The sequence below is a fragment of the Takifugu rubripes genome, chromosome 22 (assembly GCF_901000725.2).
Source record: "Takifugu rubripes chromosome 22, fTakRub1.2, whole genome shotgun sequence".
In the NCBI taxonomy this organism is placed as follows: Eukaryota; Metazoa; Chordata; class Actinopteri; order Tetraodontiformes; family Tetraodontidae; genus Takifugu; species Takifugu rubripes.
Genome location: NC_042306.1, coordinates 9,930,611 through 9,956,421, shown reverse-complemented (window position 1 = coordinate 9,956,421; position 25,811 = coordinate 9,930,611). Strand labels below are relative to the sequence as shown.

At 44.2% G+C, this 25,811-nt stretch overlaps 2 protein-coding genes and 1 long non-coding RNA gene across 3 annotated transcripts in view; 2 read left to right on the top strand and 1 right to left on the bottom strand.

The window, feature by feature from the left end:
* Positions 1 to 2,262: 2,262 nt before the first annotated feature.
* On the top strand, positions 2,263 to 4,782 carry camk2n2a (calcium/calmodulin-dependent protein kinase II inhibitor 2a). Its single transcript, XM_003975574.3, has 2 exons — positions 2,263 to 2,653; positions 3,040 to 4,782. The coding sequence occupies exons 1-2, from the start codon at positions 2,485 to 2,487 to the stop codon at positions 3,108 to 3,110; spliced, it is 240 nt and encodes a 79-aa protein (XP_003975623.1). The 5' UTR covers positions 2,263 to 2,484; the 3' UTR covers positions 3,111 to 4,782.
* A 3,924-nt stretch (positions 4,783 to 8,706) lies between these two features.
* Positions 8,707 to 25,811, bottom strand: part of ece2a (endothelin converting enzyme 2a) — a 35,349-nt gene continuing 18,244 nt past the window's right edge. Inside the window, 1 exon segment of the mRNA XM_029831171.1 lies at positions 8,707 to 9,417. Within this exon segment, the coding sequence (XP_029687031.1) occupies positions 9,157 to 9,417 (261 nt within the window). The 3' untranslated portion in view covers positions 8,707 to 9,156.
* Positions 11,804 to 23,967, top strand: LOC115247978 (uncharacterized). The gene is made up of 3 exons (XR_003887019.1): positions 11,804 to 11,964; positions 12,182 to 12,455; positions 23,737 to 23,967. It is a non-coding gene; the product is annotated as an uncharacterized lncRNA (long non-coding RNA).

Here is a 25,811-nt window from a genome sequence, read left to right as displayed (position 1 = left end):
CAATACACTGAAATCCTAAAATACTTTGCTATTTTTGTGACATTTCCTTGTGCGAATATTCCTGATGGAATCTTGGCAATTTAAAGCCATTATGTAACTTGAGTGTTGCATCAGGTAGTTTTAAAAGGCACTAAAAGGTTGTTGGCAGCACCTGGGGTCTGAAAGGATCTGAGTCATCAACTATTTTGGTGACACCATTAAGGGACGTATGAAAAACAGATGAAAAGACATTTTCAGAATTTGTCCCTGCACAGAAATAGAGGGGCAGCCGTGCCTGTGGGGGTGGATGCCAACGTGAGAAGTGGGGTCACTGGGTCTGAGCTGAGAGGGGGGAGCAGGTGAGAGACATGGAATCCCATCAGTCTTGTGGGGAAGTCATAAGGGTTCGCTCTGACAGGTTCCTTATAAGCTCAATGAGGCTGAAAACCCCTGACCCCTGAGGTCACATGATGACCATTAACACATGCGGTTTGTTGAATCCACACTAATACAAATATATTCTTAAAAAAAAAGATGGATAAAGCCTATGAAAGATCTGCACTAAAATTTAAATTTAAATTCACTACAGTGCAACAGATCGTTGTAATTACCAAATTAACCGCTAGGTGTCTGTCTTTCATCACTGGGGAAATTGAAAGGCTGTTAAATTACATGGAATTAATGTGTGCTGTGATGTCCTGTTTGATTACTTCTGATCGCAACTAAAGTTAGTGTCATTTGACAGATGTGGGCGCTGGGCCTGATCAGTGATGATGAAGGAGTAGATAGCATTGATTTGCATATACATTTAAAGGTGGCAACGCAGCTCAGTGCAACACGACGGTTGTTAAGTCATTAGAACAGTGATCAGAAATCAGGATTATGTTAGGCAATCATGAAAAGCGCACAAACGTGTAATTTATGGTCTGCAGTTGGTTAACTAGAATTTATTCTTACCTTAGTAAAGTCCTGAATTATGCGGCAAACTGCAAGAGACGCCGTCACATTCAGTAAAATGCTGGTGCAGAACCAAATGGTATAGGCACATTTACATTTCACTGGCCTGCACTGACCTCAGCTGTGTGTGCTTGTGCAGGAGTCCTCTTTTGTGAATTTGACATCATCAGGCTCATGACAGACGGAATGAGAGGATTGCATCTCAGGAGAGAGAGAGCCGCCACAGCGAGTCGGAGCCTCTGATGCCAATTACCGCTGTCACCCATCTGCTTTGGGCATGCAGTGAGATGTGAAATAAGTGACCTAGTTCTGCTCTTGACAACAAACACAACGTCGGCTCCCGAAGGACAGAGGGAGACAGAGCACACGTGAGGGATACGCAAGGTTCCCTTTCCTTCTCCAGCTCCACACACACACACACACAGGTTTATTTATAGTCACTTTTATAGTCACTTTTATATTGGTTGTTTTTTCTTTTTTTTGGTCGCAACATTAATCGTGTTTCAGTGTAATTCCAGATGATCAGAGTGGTTTGGAGAGGAAAAACAAACCAGTATAGCATAATAAACGTTTATAGTTTGTGCCTGTTCCATTCAAATGTAAAACAGATGTTTAAGCAGCAACAGAGGTTTAAAATATTGAAAATATCCCATGTTATCATGAGGGTTAATTGTTTTTAAAGCTACTTCAGCTTTGATTATTTCACTTACCTGCTATTTTAAACATTTCAGATGCAAATGTATTTTTACTACACTGAAAATACCAATGAAGTTTGCCAAGTGACACAGAAGTTTATATCTAAAAGATGTGTAAGTGTACAACGGTGGTCAGTACAGTTCATTCCAGAATCTTGCCAGGTTTCAGGGTAGATATTGGGGTGGTATCTTGTAATTTAATTCCTCGGGCATGGCATATTAACCTCCTCATCCAGTAGTGGGAAAAGGTTTCAGGTTCATCCCAGTTGGCCATATTCTAAGCTCTGTCCATGGTGCTGAAGAAATAACCATGGTAGCGCCTTCTTTAAATCTTGATTTTTCATCTTAATTTCAGGAAAAATATAACACAAAAATATAACACATTTTACAACGTGCAACTGGGGCTTCGTGAAAGATAGCATCATAAAACAAGTTCTCTCCAGAAGAAATCTTGTTTTTCAAGCCTGCACACTGATGGAAGGGCCAGACCTCCCTGCAGTTCCTTCCTCCGCCTGTTGGTGTCACTGTTGCTCCTCCCGGACTCGCATCGCACGCACAACACCGCGCCCGCGCTTCAAACCCGGATGGATGACTTCACCGTTCTGCCTGGGTTTCCTTTATGACCCAGGGATCTCCCACTTCCCTCAGCAGACATCAGCCAGCAGCAGAGGCGAACACAGCTCTCCGGCTCCCTCCACAGCCGCATCACTGTCCAGAGAGCCCGTAGCGACACCCGGACCCAACACCCGCACCTGATCAAGGGCTCCCACAGCCGACACAGGATCTACATCTGTGCCCAGCACGACTCTTTTTGTTTTAAATCCAGTTTTTATTCCACACACGGTGGGCAACCATGTCTGAGGTGCTGCCATACAGCGAGGGGAAAATGAGTGGCTACGGGACAGACAGCGAGGTCAGCCAGATGTCCTTTAGCTGCGGGCTGCAGGACACAAGCGCCTTTTTCGCCGCGTCGCAGGCCAAGAGACCACCAAAGCTTGGACAGATCGGCCGAGCCAAGCGAGGTAAAGACCCGCAAAAACGGGAGGATCAGAAATATTTACGCGAGCTTCACCAGCACATTTCAGGCAAAACAAGCAAACCAAAACCACCAAACTGCCATGACTGAATAGCGTAAATCATGTTGACTTATGAGGATAATGTTTACATATATGATCAATATAGGGAGGACACACCCCGCGCTTTAACGCACGGTTCAGGTTCAGCACAAGATTGCGCGTCCCCGCGATGTTTTCTCCAGGGACGCGCCCACGAGGGATTATTATTATTATTATTATTATTACTATTATTATTATTATTACTACTACTACTACACTGCGCCAGGTCGTGACATTTGATGTTCTTGATTCTTTCCGTCGTCACCGTCTCATTCCGGTTCTTTTCTCCTCAGTGGTCATCGAAGACGACCGAATAGACGACGTCCTGAAGGGGATGACAGACAAGTCTTCGCCCGGCGTGTAGAGGAGAAACGCCAACGATGCCTTGCAGACTCTTTTCATTTTGATCACCAATTTGAAGCACTTGTCGGCTGCGCATGTTCGAGGATTGCAGGAGGCTGGAAGAGAGGATGAGGATGGCAGGAAAGGACGGAGAGGAGAAAGAGGGGGCAAAGGATGGGAGACATGAAGAAGGCTGAAGGGAGGAGAGACGACAGGAAAGAGAGAGAGAGGGAGAGAGAGAGAGAGAGAGGGAGAGACAGAATGACTCGACCAAGAATTTATCATGGGATTTGCTGGCAATTCTCTGCACGAATCCCGTTTTGAACTGCAGCTGCAGCCAGATGTTGAGATGGCGGACGCTGCTCTGTATCTCAACCTCTGCTGACTCTGATGATGATGGATGAACTTGTCATTTACGACCATCTCTCGCTTGTTTTTTCTTTTCCTTCCCTTTTAGACGCGCTGTAAAGCATCTAAAAACCGCAACTTAGAGGCTGAAGCGAGTTGTACAAAGATCTCAGACCCAGTCTGACCCCCCCCCAGGCTTTGCTTTATGGACGATGCGTTCACGGGAGCTGTCCTTTCAGCACTGGTCCCTCGCATTCCTGTTGCTGCTAAAGCTTTTATCTAAAAGAAAAAAAAAGACCAACCAAACACTCCAGTCTAAATAAAAGAGACCCATGTATAAAATATATATCCGAGGATGGTGCAATGTTAATATTTTATGTACTATACCACCCCCCACCCCCTTGTTGTCGGTCCCTTAGGCCGTGGTTGAAACCTGACCCCCAGGTTACCTTCATTGCCCTTCGGTGGTTCCGGGTGCGCGTTGGCACCATCATGTAGCCAGTTTCACACATATCCCCCCACCCCCTCCTCCACCCACCTTATTATCTAAAAATGCTCCGATATCTACAGAAGCCAGCCGAGATGTGGATATATCATAAATATTTAAGCTAATATTCGCGGAGAGGAGAAAAAAACTTTTAACAGGAATTAGTCGTGTTTCTTTCTCCATCTATTTGCATGAACTCTCACTCTGGTGCCAACGCCGGTGCCGCTACTCTTACCCTGGCACGCTTCTTTTTAACAAAGTCATATTTGTATTTTTATATCTAAATATTTGTTATTTAAATGCTAGTCTGTCGTCTTACGGTTCATCAACGGGAATATTTATACTTGGGAGAGGATATACGGAGCGAGACTCGGCTTCAGAGGCGTTTCGGAGATTTTCGACAGACTGGTCTTGTTCTATATCAGAGGATCGATGTTTTTTTTTAAGACTAATTGAATGTGTCCGGGGATTTTGCACACATCAATGTTAAATTATTATAAAGAAATCGTATACTGTGACTTGAGCTTTGTTGATGAATTTGTTAGAACATGGCAGTTTTAGAGTATATTGCACTGTTTACGAGTATCCTCAAATAACATGTCGTTATTTGACCGATTTTGGACATTAAAGGTTTCTTTTGTTGGTTTTTATGTTTATTTTGTACCATTAAGAATCTGGATATGGTTTGTTTGTGCATGAAACCTTAGTATTTTCAATAACGAAACATCGTTTTAAGAAGCAAAAGAAAAGGGAAAAAAAAACAACAAAAATGTCATGACATTCTAAGAATGAGTCATTGTATATTATTATACCATTTTCACTGTATTTGGTGAATTAATAAATGGTGAGAGAAAAGTGATCATGTGATTGTTTGCTTTGGGTTTTTTGGGGGGGTTTAAGACATTTTTAATGAGAATTTAATGGAAGATGGCCAAGTAGCCATTAGGTGGGTGCCAGTAAATGCTGAGCCTTAATTAAAGAGCGCTGCAGGAACAGTCATCCATCCTGTGCTGGTCTAAACTACCGAATCCATTAAACTATCTGACCCCCCAACACAACCTCAGGGGAGCCCGGCTGGCCACAAGATCATCTATCAACATCTCCACATTCAGTGTCCTCATACAACTCTCACAGCATTGCCACTTTAACCTACAAAGCCTCCATTTTCACCTCCATTTAGCCTAGCAGTGTTGTTTAAGCAGCTTTTTATAACAGCTTCTTACTTAGAAATGCCAGCTTGTTGGCTGGTGTAAGCTGCCAGAAAGGCTAAATAACACAAAGGGGATCAATTATGTACATTCATATAACTGACATTAACTTTGTCTCTAAGAATTCTAAGAAATCCAAGAAAAAGTCCAATGATGAGTTTCAACCTTGGCTATCCAGTGAAATTCTGTGACTGAAACCAAATGTTGAATTATTTTAAGATGAAAACAAGTTATTGTGGCTCATAAAACAAACAAAACATTCAACACCATTACCGTGAGTAGATGTTAGCTGCTAGTGGCAGAACATGCTAGTGATCGTGAAATGTGTCTTCCACTTTGAAATGATTATTGATTGTATTTCTTAGGTGGACATTACAGTAAATGTACTTAAGATCAGCTTCTCTCGCATGTCCTGAATCCAAATTGTCACTGTGAATTGCGTTTACCTCTAATAAAACATCAACAAGCGTCACCGCCGCAGCAAGAAGCAGTCCCATCAGTGAGTTTATCGACTGGCCTGATAACATCAGCATTGGACTGAGTGAACATATAGTGCTATTGATCATGCTGTGTGTGTGTGTGTGTGTGTGTGTGTGTGTGTGTGTGTGTGTGTCCTTTGGAGGCCACAGACAATTACACTTTTCTCAGTGATGTGTAACCCTGGAACAAAACTGAGCACTGTTTCCCAAATATTGAATTGTTGCGTTTTTCCTTCCTGTTGCCCTTCCTGACATATGACTGACCATCAATCACCATCATCTGAGGGAAACCAAAAACCAACAGTGAATTTAAAACATAATAAACATCAGCTGTGAAGGCAGGACCGGTAAAATAATCCATTTCTGCGTCTTCATTAAAAATTGCGGTTTGACGGAGATTAAAAAGACTCCGAAGACTTGATGAAGGGCGTCAGAGGCAACAATCGATTAGTTTCAGTTCATCGGGGGTCAAAGGTCATTTTGCTCTTAAAGACGCAGACACAATCTTTGGTCTTTGTAGCGAGAGTCTTGACCTGGCAGATAGGTGGGATAGTCGCAGGGTCAACCCGCGCGCTCTATAGATGCATCGCTAATGCGCAGTAATTGTCTGAGCAGTAAGATGGGGAAAAACACGCAGATAAGCAGACATGGTTACAAAACACTGAAGCAGCAACACAAACAGCGCGCAGTAAAGTGCCATTGTACTCTCTGCTTATCTACCACACACACACACACACAGTCTCATTTGTAGGTCCAGTCTGAGCATGTGCAGCAAGGACAGAGAGCTTTGATCTGATTCCGCTTCACTTCATCATGAGTGGACATCCATTAATATTCCTTTTCCAGTTACATAATCCTGCCATACAGTATTTTTATGCCACTGCGCTGCCCCTTACACCCCCCGAGAAGGGCAGATATACGGGGCTGCTGTAAACAGTAGAAGCGCACACTCCACTGAGGCACGTTTTTGCACGTTATCGTCCGTGTTTATTTATTCGGGAATGCGTTTATTTTTAGAAAGGTCCATAAATTATACAAGTAAAAAAGATCTGTGTTGACTTTTAAGTTTACCATGTAACTGGAGATCCTCTACTCTTTCCTAAATAGTTTTTTGACTGCAATAAATGGCAGATTTACTTTAAATTGAGGTGAAACACCAACTGAGATTTAGGGGTAAAACTGGAATATAATCAGCAAGAATGAATGTGTTAAAGACGGAAGAGTATGTCATCATGGGAATCTAAAACGTCCCTGCTTGAATCAGCCTCCTTCATTGGACTCATTAGGGCGACTCGAAATCTAAATAAATATTTCACTACCAGTGCATAAAGCACAAAAAGGGGAACTTGGTTTCCTTCACCAAACTCCCGGAAACATGCAACAAAACATGGTGCCAACTGAAACTCGGCTGATGTTCGGCTAAATCGTGCGGTCGACCTCTTGACTTGCAAGAGTCTTCGCATAACACCCACACACCACAGCACTCTGCATGGCCAATCGATGCAGACGGAAAGGGTAGGGTGGAGGAGAGAAGAGACGGGTGGGTGAGGAGAGAGAGAGCGAGGGCGAGAGAGGAGTCTTCAAGCATGCAAATTTGTGTTGTTGCTGCCCTTGGGTAACAGAGCATGGAGGACAATTAGAACCAGGAAAGAAAATTAAGGCTCTGCTGTGTCACATATATATATTATTTCAGCCTCAGATCCCAGAATGACTCAGGTGGTCAGAAGAAGAAGCTAGAAAACATGGAAATGCCAAAAAAAACAGGCACTGTGTTTAAAACGTCCACTCTCCAACCCCAGGTCCGACCCCACGCTTACATAACCGAAGTCCGGTCACGTTAACTCTCATCGTCTGGGTCTCGGCCGCCACACACCTGTCAGGCTAAAAGAACCGGAACCCGACTTTATGATGAATGAATTTCAATTTCTTCGCATACGGGCGGAGCAGAGATGAAGCCCATCCCTCAGCGATCAGACAGAGCCTCAATACTGTTGCTGCAGCGTTGCTGACCTTCCACCTGTGTTACCATCAATCCCATTCCCAGTAAGGTGAGAACGTTCCCACCATCAGGCCGTCAGTCAAACCAAATTAAAGGGAGGCTCAGTATAATAGACTCAACAGACAGCAGGGAGTCACACACATTTCTATCCTTGTGGGGACTCTCATAGGCATAGTACATTCTCCAGACCCACACCCTAACCATTCAGACTAACCCCCAACCCCAAACTCAATTCTAACCTCAAGATTTTACCACATCTTAACCCTTCAAACAGAAAAATTGTGGGGAACAGCCAAAATGTCCTCATCTCCCAAAAATGTCCTCACTTTGGAAATGATCCCGCTGAACAGACCTCTGGTTGGTGTAACCATGAAAACCAACTGAAAAATCACTTTTTCCCCCCTTCTAAAAGATCTTATAATTAGATCTTGGTGGCTAATTAAACATATATGATTTCTACTTCATCACTGTGCCCCCCCCCCCATCACCAGCAGGCTTCCTGTCTGTCTGCAAGCTCTCTCTCCAGACACACTGCTCGCACGCAGTGGACAAATATCTAAAATGTCCTTCGCGCTTATGCTAAAAAACAGCCACTGCATTGATAGATGCTGGTCTGTCAGAGCTTTCAGGGCATGCATGCATGTGTACGTAACATGTCGCATGTTCCTTTAACTTTAAGGACAGCCAGCATCATTGCCGGGTGTCTCCAGGTTACGTAAGCACATTTTCCTCTCAGAGGTAAGCTGACAACACCCTTAAATGGATTTATTTCACTTAGAACAACTCTTAAGGACATTTTCTTTCAGTCGGAGCAGAACTGGAATCGGTTTTCAGGAGAGTTACGCAATCTTGAATCCACCTGAGACAGGATGGCTATATTAAAGATTTTTCTTTCACTTTTTCTACTTTCCTGTATCTGCCTGAGTTAAACCTGTGCGGCCTGTTTTTAATATCTTACTGGTACTGTAAAGCGCAGTTGTTTATTTAATGTTGATTACTTTTCTCTTTTTATGAGCAAAGAGGATTCAGTAACACACACACACACACACACACACACACATATGTACTCTGTATCTTTATGGGGAATCTCACTGGACAAATGCCCTATGACCTCACCATCACAACAAAATGGAACCCTCAAACAGCCGTCTTTTCCATGATGACCTTTTGTCGCTCAGATACACAATTTAGGACTACATCAATATTTTAGCTGCTGTTGTGGATGTTGTGATCGTTCATTCCTTGAAGGCGAATCTTTAATGTTTACTGCAGACCTTGCACATAAATAATCTAATATTATTACGTTATTTTGTTCAGCATCAGTCTGAGTTTTTACTTCACTCCATTTGTGTTTTCGGAACAGATCACCTTATTGCAGATTCACCTGTTATATTTGCTTATTTGTATGTTCCTGGTGATTGTCTCAAAGTATAAAAGTAAACACGTTCATTATTCATCAACGTACATGATCATAGTCACTAAATAAAATCATGTCTAAAAACAGGTAATCGTACTTAAAATACTGTATATTATAGAATTCATATTTGCTACAATGTTCTTATATTTGACAGGAATTCCTTTTCGTTCATCGTGACCTGCAGGAGCTTCTCCAGAACTGCAACCTCTGGGCGAAGCTCCTCCCCTTTTGTCATTACGTACACAAAATACCGGTATTTGAAACGTTCTCCGTACGTGTGTGTCCTGATCGACCAGTTGTACTCCGTGCGAGCCTGGAGGCGTTTCCTGATCAAGAGGCTGACGAAGGGGATGGAAATGAATCGACCTCCAGGCTTCAGGCACCGGATAACCTGGGAGCAGAAAGGAGGGAGGAGGATGAGAACAAATCACCACTAAGACCCCTGAAAAGGTTGTCTAGCTAATATGTCAAACCCTGAAATCCTTAAAATCGTGATCTCTTGCTGAGTGCGTGTCATTAGCTTGGGGTGAGCTCACTCAGTCCGATAACACGGCGTGACGGCCTCAAAGCCCCCCCCTTCTGAATAATTGTTGTTTAGGGACCCGTCGACACTCCAGTGTGCCGATGCTTCTCGTCAGTAGCACTTTACGACACGGACTAAATAGGTTTATGTTCCCTCATCACTTCAGGGTTGGAAAGATTGAGGCTAATCTCTGGGAAGGATCTTCTCTATTCAATTCTGTAAACTCAACAGTCAAACAGTACAAATGTCAAAATGTACATTAATTATAGCGCTAAGTTGCCCAGGTTCAGTCTCTTTATCATGAAGTCAGATACTAGAGAACACAGTGAGTACGGTGCTCACACATCCAGGGTTTGAAGGCAACGCTGACGCGTAGCCTGGGATGGCAACATAATGTGACCAGGAAAGTGCATCTATATGATGCTGCCTGTAGGAACGCGGCAGCATCACTGTGAGATGAGCACGTGTATCTTGCTCTGCTCACATGATTCATCTCCGGCAGCAAGCATGAATTATTCAATCTTCACTGTGACACAGTGAAAGAAACTCTGAGGTGAAGGATGGAGGGGTCTGTGGATATGAGAGAGAGTGAGCAATAGGAAGTAGGATCGCAGAGGAAAAGGTTGGGTGATGGAGCAAATATGGTGTTGTGGCAAATCATTTGGAAATGAAGTCACGAAAAAAAACTTGCATTTGGGTATAAATTCAACACCATTAAGGAGGGAAAAAGTAATTCCAAACTGAATTTATATTCCTAAATATCATCTAATCTCTGTTTCGACATCATTGGGAGTTTTCCTGCAGTTAAAGCAGCAACCCTATGCTGCTATCAGGCCACAGCCAAATAGTATTTTTACCATTTTAAAACGGGTGATTTACAAAACAATCAGACAAGTGTAGAATTGCATGCAATCTCATGGACAGATGGGACTAAAATGAGCAATTATTTAAAAGAAAATATGGTTAAACTGGAGGACAAAAAGAAAAACAAGGTTTGTCAAGGTCACATGACCTGACCTCGCCTCAATTGCATCACACCCCTCACATCACAACCCTCCAAATTGTGACCAGCATTATTCGACTACAGTAAGTCCTTTATTAAATCTGTCATCTTATCAAAATGTGTTTTTCTGATTCCTCTCTGTTCTAGTTTTACCAGATAATGTTGCTAAATCCTAAATCTGCATAAGCCCTCAACATTGTGCTCTAATATGAAAACAATGCTTTGTCGGACATGAACCATAGAGTCTTTGGATTGAAGAAACTACTTCATTTGTGGTTAATTTGACGCATCCTGTGTGTGGGTGAAACTCGCTGCCTGACATTTCCAGGTTAGTAAAGCTGAAGGTAATCCATCGATGCGACATTTCATCTCCTCAGTTGGCTCCCCTTTCTCCAGTTGTGCGTCCTCAGTTTCTCTTATTCGCCTCGTTGTCCCTGTGTCCTGGCCAGACTCTAAATTTTCATCCTCTCTCAGCTCTGCTAAAGATACAGTACATGAGATACTGGATGGTCTGAGGTGGTTGGATGAGGACAGGGCGTCCGGTTTACATAATCTGGGTTTATCTGAGATGGAAATGGTAGTGGGCTGTGAGGGCGCATGCTGTCAACCTTTCTGCAGCACAGTTAACACACATTTTCCATTATTTTTAGTTTTTCAATTCACATCTTACACCCTCAGCTCACATTTGAAGTTTATCGCTAAAGTTAAAACCTAGTTAAAATTGAAATCTGGAAATTTTACATCAGTGTTCCCTGTAGTCCAAGTACTTCTGATCAAGGGTTTCCTTGGGACATGCTCAGGTTATAATCCTTCAGGCCATAATATTCACAGATAAAATGTTCTAAAACAGGGGTGCTCACACTTTTTCATATTTATTTCGAAATATATTGAGGATTCAACATGACATTTTTTGCCATTGCCTTCACCTTTCTCTTTCTCATCTTGTTTTTCGGCGGGAATTTGGTGTCATATTTTCCATGAACAGTCCGAAAATGCCGCTCCACATTTCCCTTCTTTGGTACGTTTTATTCTTCTTACTTGGTCCAGCTCCCCACTCATTTTGAGACTATTTCTCAAGTTTAAGAGAAAAAAACTAAAGTGAAAAATTTAGCGGTAACATACTGACTAGGTTGTTAGCTTTGCTGCACTGAGAGCCGTTCTTTGCACATGCGCAGTGACCTAAGTGTCAACAAAATTCAGATGTCATCTGCCTTGTAGATCAATCAAGTGATGGGATGGATGATAGGCTAGCGTCTATGTTTTTATTGTCATGCAGTCGACCATTAGTACCTTGGAGATCAACTGCTAGATTGCGATTGACATATTGAGCACCCCTGATCTAAAGGTTTGCTGTCTTCCAGCACAGTGCCTGTAGCCTGAAGGAGACACCAGGAGACGGACCAGTACACCAGGTGAGGGGCTGAGCCTGTTGTATTATCTGGTCCTTTGTGCAGGCAGAAACAACAGAAGTGCTTCAAAGAACCTGACGGAATGACCTCCAGCAAGTCACTTGTGCAGATGTTTCAGCCCAAAATGTTTGAAACAGACTCCATGAGGGTTATAAGATCCTTTATTTACAGCCGGACACTATGCAGCCCAATCACCATTGATTCCCTGTTCTCCTCACAGATGAGGGCTCCTATGTGCTGTTGATGGTCTGACCCATTATCCCACCAGACGCTAACGCAGCAGCCCTGGGAAAGCTGGACATGTGGCCCCGGTGCGTCGGCAGGTCCTGAATGGTTAAGGCATGGATGCAAGTGAGCAGATCACCTGCTCCAGTACTGGATTCAATCTATTACATCTGGGACGTCGTGTATAATTGAATTGGCTGCCACTCCGGATGCAACAATAGTCCAAGATTGTCCAAGATTGTCCATGAGGACCCTCACCAGGCCATCGTGTGAGTTGTCTTGGGTAAACCATGCAGTTGGATGGGTTTATGACTTTCCATCGACGGTTTATGCATTATTATGTTGTCATTTGAAACACAGTGTGTAATCGATACAAATATTCAACATGAATATTTATTTGACATCTGAGATGTTTGTTCGCTTGTTTGGGGTTAAGTTGGGGTAACTTCATTAATTGATCAAGATTACAGCTGCAGGAAAGTGAGGATAACACCCAAAAATGCCAGCAAATGTGTGTGTGTATCGGACTATGTGTGCATGTGTCTCAGCGTGAACCCACGTCTCTGTGGGTGAGTCAGTGCCAATCAGTAAGAAGAGACAACAACAGAGTGCTATCTCTGGTTAGCAGACTTCCACAGCCTACTGTCTCCTTTAAAGATACTGTAAGAGAAAACACACACACACACACACCAAACATGCAAACAGAAACACGTCCTTAAACTGGGGCAGGGAGAAAAGAAGGGGGGGGGGGGGGGTTCTATTATTATCATTTCAGTAATATAGATAATAGGTCAGATTTTGGAATCTTGTCCCCAGCACCTTGTTTGTTTACAACATGTTTACCCCCCCCCCCCCCCCCCCCCCCCCCCCCCCCCCCCCCCCATCCCAACTCTCTCAGGCCCACCACCCCCACAGCATGCCCATCCCTCCCTGAGGGAATGTGCTTTTGAAATAAAAGCCTTTATTCGTTTCCATTTCACCTCACCCATAGCCTGCAGCCAAGCATGTGGATGGAAAAAACGTGTAAACGTCTTGAGAAAACACACACACACACACACACGCGCACACACACACACACACACACACACACACACACACACACACACACAGGAGGTTAGGTGGTGGTGGTGAGGATCTCAGTGCACGTCTCTAACAAAGCAGATCTTCTCTTCCCCCCAGGAGTCGAAGCGTCTGCTTGGTTCATACAGGAGCCAAATGTGTGAACATAAAGGTGCCATCTGCCCTATGGCCGACTGATGTATACATCTGAATTACACAGTTACTCTCACACTTGGAAACATGCACAAATCAACCAATGACAGACATCCAAGTGTGACAGATTCATTGACGCTGATCCATTTCCCTCCTGGGGGAAAGCACGCGGCACAGTGCTTGATTCCTGCTATCTTCTGTCCAACTTCTTAATTCTGCCCACCCACCTGACACCCCACATCCTCCGCCCACTTACTGCACGGATAAATTATACATCAGAGACCCTCTCTGGTTCTTCTGCTCTATCTTCTATTGCTGTGTTAGAACTAGGAAAAAAAAAAAAAGCAGACGTGGATTCAAAATGGAGAATTGGAGGCTGCACGCTTGTTCGCGTGCCTTCTGCAGTTTGTGTGGGCTTGTGGCAGCTCGAGCCCCCCCGTAGGAAGACAACAACATCCTGCCTTTCAAGTAGGCGCATCCCTCCCGCACACGCCACGTGTTTCCATGGCAACAGAAAAAAAGTTTTTAGCGCTGGTCACGGTAACGTATTTAGGTCAGAACGGGATACCTCTCGAAACAAAAACCAGGCAGCGGAGCGATTCAAACTCCTCCCGTCGTTAAGCCAGAAAGTTCCGATAACGAGACTTGCTTCGGCGAACTGCGGCGACGCCGATCTCAAGCGCGAACGGTTGAAACAAACATCGACGGTTCACAGGGACTTGAGGCTTTTAATCTTCCAACAAGCACTTTTTTTGTCGGAAAAAGTCTGTCTGAGCGAACTAATTAGTGTGTTGGCTTGAGATGAATGCACGAACTCAATAAAAGACAAGGAATTAGCATTTCTTAACAACGAAATCTCCTCTAAACCAGGTCACTGCTCTCAACAGGAGCACAATTACGATCTGTGCCTGGACCATTCCCCATTACACTGAAGCAAGCGCCTCTGTGGAGTCTTGGCGTGGCTCGTGCACACGCATCCCAGCCCTGTCTAATCGATCAGCATCCTCATGCCCCCCCCCCCGCTGTCCAGCATGCCAGGCTAAAATTAAAACTTCCACTTATTTCTCTTTTCGTCGACAATGCACGCTTCCCTCCTTTCTTCTTTATCTCTCCCACTCTCTTTCTCTGCCTCCTCACTCTTCCTTCCCTTCCCGTCGGGAAGCAGAGGGAGCTTTGCTTTAATTACCAAGCTCCTTTTCACGCCCACGGACGGAGACAGACACACTTCAGACGCAACCCGCCATTGTTTTCCCAGCATCCTGAAACTGTCTGCACAGACAGTACTACCCCCGCTCTGCTTGCACGTGAAAGTTTTGTCCTCTTTCGTGGTCACCTGATGATTGACGGATGCAGAGCAGCATCTCGGCGTTCGCTAAATTAAGGCGGTGTTTATAAAAAGAAAGATGCAGACTCTGTGAAAAACTTTGTGCTGGGAACGAAGGCACGGAGTCAGCGAGAGTGGAGTTTACAGTTTCATCTTCCTTTTAGAACTCAGAGGAACAGTCATGGAGAAAACTAGAGCACAACATTAGCGGCTGGTGTGGTTGCAAGAAGAGCAAAAAGGATGAAGGGTTTCCCCTTTTTTCTCATCTGTTGTTTAAAGCCCTGCGCGCTTGATGGACTTATCAGGACCATAATGCCTATTCAAAATTCTTATGAGGAGATTTCACAGTAAAAACTGGACAATTGAGCACTAAGTCATTAAAACAGGACTATAACATTCGTTTATTGTCATAAACTGCAACTGTATTATTGATCAACTGGACCAAAATGAATGGACAGATCTATCAGTTGTGGTCACATTCAGAGTGGTTTTCTCTCTTTTAATGTGCAACCACAAGAGTTTGGCAGCAGCTGCAGAAGGAGCTGCGCTGTAGTAAGAGAGACAGTAAAATGGGCCAGTGTGTCTGGCTGCTGAAGGGGTCTCCCGCGGGACGAGGAAGGGGGACAGGAGAACCCCCATGGAGGTTCCAGTAGCACATTAACACAGTCCAGTCCCTTCACTAGGGCAGTGGCGCAGAGGAAACCACCAAAACTGAAGCCTAAAAAAAATATGGAGACCGGGCCTCCTACTGAACTACAGATTAGGAGGGTGTGTAGTTTTCTGCTCACATTTTGTACAAAAAAGAAATCTGAAATCACACTGAAATGCACCTCCATTCACTTGTATACAGATCATTTAACAATCTAAACACCGTCTCTCTCCGTTCGTTGAGGATGTGGAGGAGCAAAAATTGACTGTGGCCCTCAGCCTTCAACAGGAAACCGTTTTATTTCAAGTGGTGCTTGTCGGAATCCACACTTTAGTGTGTCTAACTAGACTCTTGGAAAGCTACAGGACACTAGTAAATTGACTTGAGCGCTTCATTGATTTGAGACTGCTGATTTATGTTGCCACAGACATTTACTTTAAATCTCTTTTGCTTCATTGTGTACTAAAGACATTTATCTGCCAGCAGTCAGGTTAATTAGCTTTGTCTACTCTTTTGAACAGTGATTAATGTAAAGGAACAAAAAAAAAGGTAATGTTATGTGTGAGAACGCTAAAAATTGTCTTATGGAATGTTCAGACAAACCCTTGGTATGATATGAATCTGATAACAGAGCAATAATGAAGCAAGGAACCTGAACTTAAAGGCTATTAGTGGTTTTTCTTGAAGTTGCTATGTTTTTATTTGCTTTGGGAATGCAAGTTTGTTCTCATCAAACTGATGCAAAAAAAATGACATGATTGAAAATACTGAGATGATGGCCGATGTGTTTCCCTACTTTTGCTAATGTAATGTACCTTTTGGGCCTCCTAGCCTCTGCAAGAGTTCAGCCCAAGGTATCCTAAAGGCTTCCAAATTACGTCTATGGGCAACAGAGCAATTATCCTTTAACTCGCTAAGACAGCTTCCTTTTTCTGCAGTTATAAAGCCTCTATAATAAAGTGGTTCTTGCTCTTCGCACAAAACAGACTCATTAAAAACTAGATGATAAAACTGTTCTCGAAGGGTGCGTCTACCATCTCATTATACAGGAGGAACAGCAGGCAAGTGTTGGAGCCCTCGCAGTCTGGTGGACAGGCAGGGATGTACACCCCAGGGAACAAGTGATGGGAGAAAGAAGGTGTGTGAGTGAGGAAGAGAAAGGTGAACTGCAACATAAGCACTTGGAAAGGGAAGATTTGGTACAGAATGTGAATTGTTCTACTGCAAGCAAATCAAGGGGGTGGGGGCATCAATATCGTGTCAATGACCATGTTTTGCACTTGAGGGTCAGAACCAAGATTTATTAAATTCATCCACAGCTCGTGCTCCGTCTCCACACCAAATTTAATTATCTTGAGGCAGGAGGGAGGAATTGGATGGTGGAAAACCTTTAAATAGCACTTGCTCCCTACTATATGCTGATGAATGTTCTCAGTCATCCAGGATGAAGAGAACTCTTGGCTTAAGAAATTCAGCTGGACTTCCTTTAATTGTTGAAAACTTAGCAGTCTAGATCGCTGCTGGTTATATGCTACTGTTGTTTCACTATAACATTAGGAGTTCTCTAAAAAGTTCTTCTTACACATCTTCAGGCAATCTCATAACGTCACATAACCTGACAATTTAAGGGCAAGGTGCATTTGGCAATCACAAGCTAGCGTAAAAAGGACTCAAACTCTGCAAAATATCCAATCTAAAGAACATTATTATAGTTAAGAAGCTAAAAGATGCAACTAGTTGAGAGAGCCTGTTTTGAAAATGCTTTCAGTATATTTGGCCACATTTTTCTCCAGTTGCAGGTTAGCCTGATTTCAATGGACAGTAACGACAAACAACATCAAGAGCCCCTTTTCCCAAAGCTAATCCCAGAGGGAACCAAGCAAATCCTTTTACATCTTGCCACCGGCATCAAAGCAGGAGAAAGTAACGCCGCGCATCAAAGCTCGAAACAACTCTAAATAAATTAATAAATCAACGGCAGCCGACAAGCGCGGCGTTGGAAAGGGAAATGTCTGGAAAAAGAAAATCCGCCTCGCTTGCTTTTCACTGTTTTCTGGCTCAGTTGGAGTGGAACTGCACGGATTCTCACGTGCTCACGTGCTTTGTCCAACCCAAAAATGTCACATCCAATTGCGCAGACATTCAATAGGGTCCTTGCTCACACTAAGGGTTGAACGGTTGCTATTATTTGGGAGCTATTTTTGTGGCAGCGGTCGATCCTGCCGGCGGAATACGGAGCTTGTGGACGGCTGCGTTCTAGCTTGGCTGGAGCTTTAATGGGGGCTGGGGCTCCACCACCATGCCCCCCTTGGCTCCTCTGTCCTTTAATGGAAAAAGTGGAAGAATTGTCTAATTATTAAAACCAACATCACTGTTTAGTGGTGATAAACTTTGATTGAAAGCTGAACTGGAGAAACCCACTCAGGCATTGGGAACATGTGAACTCCAAACAGCCCAGAACTGGGAAGAGCTGTGAAGGCACAACAGAGGCAAATACCGCCCCCCTCCTCTATTCCCCTCTCCTTACACGTGAGCAGCCTTTCCTTCAGCGCTGTTATCTCTTTCTTCCCATCTATTTTTAAATCTGAAGTCACAGTCCGCTTTTTTCCAAACGCGCCTGTATAATTGCATCATTTGGCAAATTAGTACGGTTATTTTAAGCTCTTGGAGATCTCTGCATCTCGGCAACAGACAAACTTCGACGTTTCAAAGGAGACGAGGTGGGGGGGGGGGCAGAGTTTGTTTTCATTCTGCAAGTGGGTCAGCATGTAATTCCATCTAGGTTCTGTCCTGAGGTGGCGGAACATGGCCTTCTACTTGGACAAATGTGTAATCCACGACTATAACGACCTCCTCTGATTTGAAGGACAACACTCTTACTCATCAAAATAATCTTAATATGGGTGGGGGGGTCGTTCACCATGTCTAAACTGCAACTGATTGCACTTCTTCCATGCGACGAAACAGAAGGAATCCAATCAAAAATGCACTTTCCATAAACGGAGAAACTTTCCCAAATAATTCTCGCCTGGCGACAGCAGGACGGGCACTGCACTGTCACCCAGTTTCCGTGGCAACCGGTCGTCACGGCAACTGGGGCGGCGGAGAACTCATTGCTGGAGAGGAAGGAGGTGGTGAGGACAGGAAAGGCACGGGCACGAATCGCCCTCGACTCGCAGCCTCTGACCAGGCAATTGTTGAATCGCTTTCTGCTTGAAAAGTACTTTTTTCTCCTTCAAGTTACTTATTTATTCGCTGGTGCGGCAGCGGACTGGAGTATTTGTTCATGTGAATATTACCACAGCAGATGAGCATCACTCATTAACATGCTTCTCACACTTCTGCTGGCCGTGCATAACAAATATTACATAAGTGCAGTGATGGCTAATGTTTGGCATTGCTTCTAGTAACACGCTCAAGCTGCCTGTTTAGCTGTCCCCAAGGACCAGCCTGAGCTGGGAGTCTGTCTTTTATTTGGAATGATCCCAATGTCATTTTTTTCCCCCATGTTTTCTGTCTCTTCTCTCCACCACAACAAAACAAAAATTAAACCCATAAATAAAATGAGTCAATCATGAACCTGTGGCCCGGTTTAAAACCTGCCTTGGTTCATTTCATTCTTTTTATGAATATACAGTTGGTCCTTGAATTTGTCAATCATCCCAGTCCCAGCTGTAAATTTACTCCTGATCTGACTCTGACTCTTCAGTGCAGCTGGGGCGCTCCTCCTTTATTAGGCTTAGATTCCACTTTTAAATTAGCCTCTGAAGGACACTGCAGAACACAGTTCAGCTAGCCATCTTTTACCTTTCCCAAAAAGGAGAGACAGATTATAGAGGCTAAAATTAACAACTAGGTTGTTTTCGCGACTGAGAAAACAAACAATTCAGTAGTTTCCATAAACTCCAGTAGGCTTTGGGCAGCATGTCCACAATCCCCTCCCTCATCTTCAGCTAGCTCTCTAATCTTTCCCTGGCTGAGGATGGAGTGCAGCCTGCTGGTTTAGTCTATTCTGTCTGTCCTCCCCATTAGAACTTTGGAGCATGTTGTGAGCAACTGGCAGCTCAGCACGAGCGCACAGATGAATGCAGGCACACAAACACACATTCAGATGCACTCTTAGTCACACGGTCCCAGGCTTATTCACTCAATCACGGGGTTCAGTCAGATTCCTATAATGGCCGTGACACAAACACAAGCGCCTGGAATGTAAACAAAGCTGACAGCGAGGACGTGTCAACAGGAAGTGCTGATTAATATTATCCATGTAGAGGACCCTCCCCACCCCCCGCAATCACACAAATAAACAAAACCAATTTTGCCTTCCTGTTTTTGTAGCATCAACTCAGCTTTACTTGGAAAGGTCTTTTATATGGAATTCAGGCATAAAAAGATAAGTCACTGTGACCCGTTCATGTCTCTGGAATGAGTCAGCTGAATAAATATGTGATTCGGTAAAGGTCAAGTTCAGTGATCCTGGGCTGAATGCTTTAAAGGTAATTAAAGACAAACGTCATGGGTCATTTAACTTCTTTCAGTGGAAAAGAAAAGGAAGGACATTCAAAAACCTTCAAGGCTGCAGGACCAGTGACTGTGCACATTTGCTGCGTGTCAGCCGTGTGCGCATGTTCGTGCATGTGTTTGTGCGCAGGTCTTTAGCGGCAGAGTCCAGCTGTTCCACACTGGGATCCTGCACATCTGGCGGCCTGCCGCCGCCTCGGGTCACGGGGGTTGGCCGCCATACAGCAGTGATCAGGAACGATGGAGGAGGAAAAGTCTGAGATTAAGGACAAACGGCAAGGAGCACAAAACTGACATGGTTAAAGGTGATAGATCAGGCTTCATAACAGCTGAACAATAAAGCAAAACTATAAATCCTGTTTTCAATCAAACCAATCAGATGATCTTTAATCAGTCTCAGGATTGAGATTAGATTATATAGGACACGTTTTCCATATTTACATCCAAATTACTGCTTAAATTCAAAATCTTTTTTTTTTTTTTTTTAAACACTTGGTCGATTTAATTCCTTCTTCTGCTGTATTTGCTGCAGGGTCCAGCTCTGCAGAAGCAGATGTGCTCCAGATGTTCAAAATCAGATTATACGGTTTGAAACTGTGCATACATTGACTTAATCTGCCGTGATGCACTTTCATCACACGTGCCATAATTCATGTTCTAATCTGCTGTTGCCTCTGACTGTGTTGTTTCATCAAGAAACATTTCAGCGCAAAAAAAAAAAAAAGCCAAATTACAATCAACTGAATGCTGGTGTCAGGGGCAACCTGGACGCAAACTGGAATTCAGAGTCCTTCAAGCTTCAGTACTTTGTTAGAGAGCAAATGACTTATGATGCGATTTTGAACGTTGAGACTTTTCTCTCACGCTTAAATAATCAAGCAGGAAAGAAAAATCCCCATAGATGATCACGTTGAATCCCATCTTCAGTCTGGATCTGCAGAAAATAAGCCTGTTTGTAAAGAGAGGGGCAAGACTCAGGGGTCCACACCAGCGGCTTCTCCCTGCTGCCTCTGGCCCCTTAGTGCTGCGAATTGTTGTAACCTTAGCAAACTACTCAGTTCAAAAGTGAGGAAGTCCTTTTGGTGACTTCTGCCTCTTTTTAAAAAAACAAAACAAACCTGGTTTCTTCACTGATCACTGTGGACAGTGTTTTGGCCAGGCGGAGTGCAGCACAGAAGGAGAGGAGGTGATCTACCTGCAGGCATGATTGATCTGCAGTGTTGTAGGAGTCTGTTCTCACGGTCGGCTGGGTCAGATCCAGAAACACCTCACACACGCACACTCTCACACGCAAACACAGCGTAAAAACATATGCAAGCATTCAGACAAGTAAACACGACTTATCCCCTGTGCACAATTATGCCAGTCCCATACTGTATTTAACAGATATGCAAATACAGATAGAGGAGGAAAACATGCAGGAATAACTCTGCATCCACCCAGACTGGAGCAGGAGAGGATGTTTATGTTTATGGTGTACAGACGTCCTTTGACATGATGTAAAATTGTAAAACTGTAAATAAACATAGGTTGTTCGTTTTTAAATAGGGAAGGAAAATGCTAAATGTGGCATGCTAAATTTTAATGTAACTGCCCTAAGGAGGAACATCTGAAGCAGCTCTGTCTGTTTCTGCCCCTTTCTTTACCTTCCATACGTGGTATCATACAGGCTTACAGTATAGCTACACCAGAAAAAAAGGAACAAAGACAACAAAAGGCAGAACAAATCGTTCAGTTTCTGGGAAAATGGATGGTAGGACAAAAATTCCAGGAACTTTGTCTGGAAATGTGTCCGAAGATAACTCATTCTGAGTAATCCAGACTGAGAGACGACCACTGGAGAGTTGAGATAACCAGCATTGAGTGTCAGAAGCATGACTCAGAGTGTGTGTGTGTGTGTGTGCGTGTGTGTGTGTGTGTGTGTGTGTGTGTGTGTGCGTGCGTGCGTGTGTGTGTGTTTGCTAAAGACCGTCTGCCTCTGGGTGGTGCAGAAAAGGGAGGAGTGTGGGGTGGTGCAGCGCGAGCACAGCCGGGTGTGGTAATTAGCTCTTGTTACCTGTTTATGGACCCACATTGATTTTCCACACATCCTCTCTGCATGTGGGTTTCCCTCTTCTCACATCCTTCAACAAACAAACAAACAAACAGTAGAAGCAAAGCAAACCCTCCAGGTAAATCCAAATGTACGGCAGGGTGTTGGCTCTTTTCTGGTTTTCTTAACTACACACTCACTCCCTTATTAGCTCTTCTACTGTCCCTCCACTCTCCCTACTTTAGGCATCTGTTGTTTCCATAGGAACGCTTCTCAGTAGATGCCGGTCACCAAGGAAACAGTGATCTCTCCCTCTCACTCTGTGTTTACCTGATTTGGGCCAGCACCCCTGGCAGTGGTGCAGGTATCTTCTTGAGTATTTTTATGAGTTTTTGTCAGATGAATCATCTTCACGCATTCATCAACGTGCGTGTTTAAAGCAGCCATTATTTCCATGGCCATGCAAGTAGTTCCATCACTTTCTTATGTCTGATCTGGTTCAGTTTTTGTTCATGTACAGAGTAAACTCACATATGCGCCACAATGCGCGCGCACACACACACACACTTAAGGACGATCCTTATAGATTATAATCTTAGTCCTGTGGTACAGATTATACTTGTAAGAAACAGGGAAAAATCTGGCAATGTGATGATTTATACTAATGCTACATTCAGGTGCACAGATTACACAAAAAGGAATTAAGGCACAGGGATGAGGATTGACAAGGGGTGTGTGTGTGTGTAGAGTGTAAAAGAACATGTGTAAAAAGGAACAAAGGGATTGTCTGACTCGAGGGGCTTCCCTATTCACAGATGGGACAAACCTTGACGGTGGATTAACAGAATTATCCACAGATTGAAAGCATGTGCACGAGGAGCACAGTGCATGGAGGGTTGAAACTAGAACAGAAGTAAAGTCATGTGTCAAAACAATGCCCAGAGGAAGGAAGTCAATCAGACAGAAAGGCATTATTGACTGTGATTAAAAAGAACAATTAGATGGGCATAAGAGAAAGAAGCAGACTGGCAGAATGAAGGAGTTGCAAAGATTTAGGAGGGGGGGGGGGGAAAGCACTAAGATGATGGAAATGTGTGGTCTATTTTTGGTGGTGATGGCATGTCCGGGGCGCGAGTCGTGAGCGTTTGACTGGGCACGTGCAGAGAATCATGCCTGAACAGCGCACAAATCTCCAAGGAGTCAGGAGGCCCCGGCAAGCGGCGGAGCTCCTGACACGCACGCCACAGGCACGCACACGCACGGTCTTATGCAGATGCAGATGAGGGAACCAACACGGAAGGACGCGCCTGGATAGACGAGCGCCGGGATGAAATAATTAAATAAAACAATGCCTGGCAAACAAGCCCGAGAGCACTCGCACACTTTGATCCGTCCTCATCCCTGCGCACGCGCAGCCCGAGCTGAAATTACCCACGCTCCCTCTCACTCACGTGTGTTCCACTGCTCTACTTTTCCCTCTGTTGGAGACGGTTCACAGGGCCTCTTCCCTCCCTCTCTCTCTCTCTCTCTCTCTCTCTCTCTCACACACACACACACACACATGAAAACGTGTGAACGCACAGAAGGCTCAAAGACACATGACAAAACAAGCACACATAAATGTGTGCTCAAGCATGAAGAGGAGTAAATGGCAACACAGATACAATATACACTTTTGGGATGTTTTGTCTGATTATTTAAGCCATACCAGAACTGCATCAAAATTAGTGGTGTTAAAACTACACTCTGTGTCATGGAAAATACAAGACTGAGCAAATATTTACTGACACCTTTTCGTTTTTCTCTTTTCAGTCCTCAGTCTTTCCCGAGAACAGGATGGTGTGAAACAGAAACAGGAATGGGTGAGAAGTGAAAGGCGGAGGGAGAGACAATAAAGTGGATTGCCGTAATCCACTTTATCCTGGTACAAAAGGTTCAAACGCCAGTGAAAACATGCCGATGCCGAGGCACAGAAAAGAACACATAAATTCATGCACCTGCGTGTTGCTGGATGTTCTACAATCATAACCCTGGAAAATACAGTAAAACCTTCTGCATGGCTCCCTGTTGTCCTCTTTGTGTGTGTACTGGGTGTGCTGCTTGTGTGAGCGCTGAACTAGACGATCCCCTGAGGCCGAGTTCTCGGCAGCCATCCAAGCTTCCCAGTAACGGAGCAGAGGAGACCTCAGCAGCAACCGATCAATGTCAATAACTCTCTTGGGTGACGTCACGGACCGCCCGCTGTCGTTGCTAAAAGCCTGCTGTGATGCAAAAACGTAAAGTGTATCCATTGCGTTTAAACACACAGAGCTAGCTAATGTTGCACCAACTTCTTTCCCATTTGGGAAAAAAGAGTTGTTTAAGAAAAGGCAAAAACTCCAGGAATGTTGCACTCTGAATTGCATGTAAAGGGGGAAAACAGTTCATCTAAACACACACAAATTCTAGCAAACAGCAACTTTATCTCCCAAACATGGACTGGAGAAAGGGTTTGAGATGTAAAAATATCTGTATCTAAAGTGTAGTCTCTGTAAACAGGAGGAAAGGTTAGCAATTAAAAGTGTCTGAGATTATATCCAATGAGTCTCCATAGCAACAGTTAGAGTGATTCGCAGAGCATGTCAGACTGTGAAATAAATTTCACACCTCAGTGCATCACAGCCTCTGTTGTGTGTGTTTGCATGCATGGTAACAGTATAAATAAAGCTGTTTAGATGTTACACCTGTTATATCGGCATACAGTATCTGTATCATCTATGCTTTACAGGTTGATTACTATGGGAACAGTCAGAAGTATGTAGTTTACTTGTCGCTCATCTCAAACATTCTGAAAGCAGATTTCAGATGAAAGTCTGCACCACTCTCCTTCTTCCCTCCCTCCTTTGCTACCTTCTTCCCATCGCTCGCACACCGGCACACTGCTCATTAGCTTCCTGTCAGACTTGGTTTCTGACTCCTGCTTCTTCTCTCCCCCTCTTTTTCCTGTGCTGTCATGCAGCGTCTCCCCTTCCCCACTTGTCTTTCTGAGTTTCCCATCAGTCCCTCTGCTCTGCTTGTGCATGTGTGTGTGTGTGTGCTCGCGCACGCGTGATTCTTCTGGGATGCCGCTTTCACCATTTCTACATAGCTGCTTCCTGCGTTCCTTCTTGGTTTTCTACCTCCATCTGTTCCTGATATGTGAAAACGCTTTTGTGATATCAGACATCAACGGAGGCTGTGAACTTGACTCCCACATCGCTGCAAGATCACAGGTGCGTGCATGCTGGAATCGTGACTGCTGCACCCGTTTTCGCCGCAGTAAGAGCGAGAATATACCAACCCGCTTATTGACCGACTCTATTCACAGACACACGCCAGTATTCTGATGCCAGCAGTGCAAAAGGAAAGATAACACAAACAATGTCACACATCTTCATTCCACCTCTAAGTGTGGAGCAGGTGAAAGAACGCGAGGTGGAAATTAGGGGAAAGAGGCGAGAGTGAGGGGAGGAGATGGTGTGAGGGAAAGCGGGCGACGACAGATGAAGATCTCAACTATTTTATGGTAACGGCTCCAAAACAGGGCTGCTCTGCTTCACTTCTGATGGAGACTGCAATCCTCCCATCTGTGTCCCGAGCACACACTCTCTGATCCCGCTTTAATGCTTCCTTCTGCTCGAGGAAAGCACCCAGGACGCTGACGTTTCTCTGGTCCTTCAGAGGGCTGACGCGATCTCATTTTCAAATACAATCTTTAAGAAGCCAAAGCTCATATTTCTCTGTTTTCTTCTTCAGGCTAACAGTTTGTTAACTAACATTCAAACCAATAGGACTTGGACCTTTTGCTTCTTTTTTTCAGTTTTGAGTTGTTGAGTTCAGGAAAGACACTCTTACACTCGTCTGGCTAG

Bases quoted from the DNA above. Each gene is read 5' to 3' on its own strand.
- camk2n2a (XM_003975574.3), top strand. From the start codon at position 2,485: ATGTCTGAGGTGCTGCCATACAGCGAGGGGAAAATGAGTGGCTACGGG. The intron at 2,654-3,039 runs GTAAAGACCCGC...TTTTCTCCTCAG, and splicing joins GATCGGCCGAGCCAAGCGAG to TGGTCATCGAAGACGACCGA.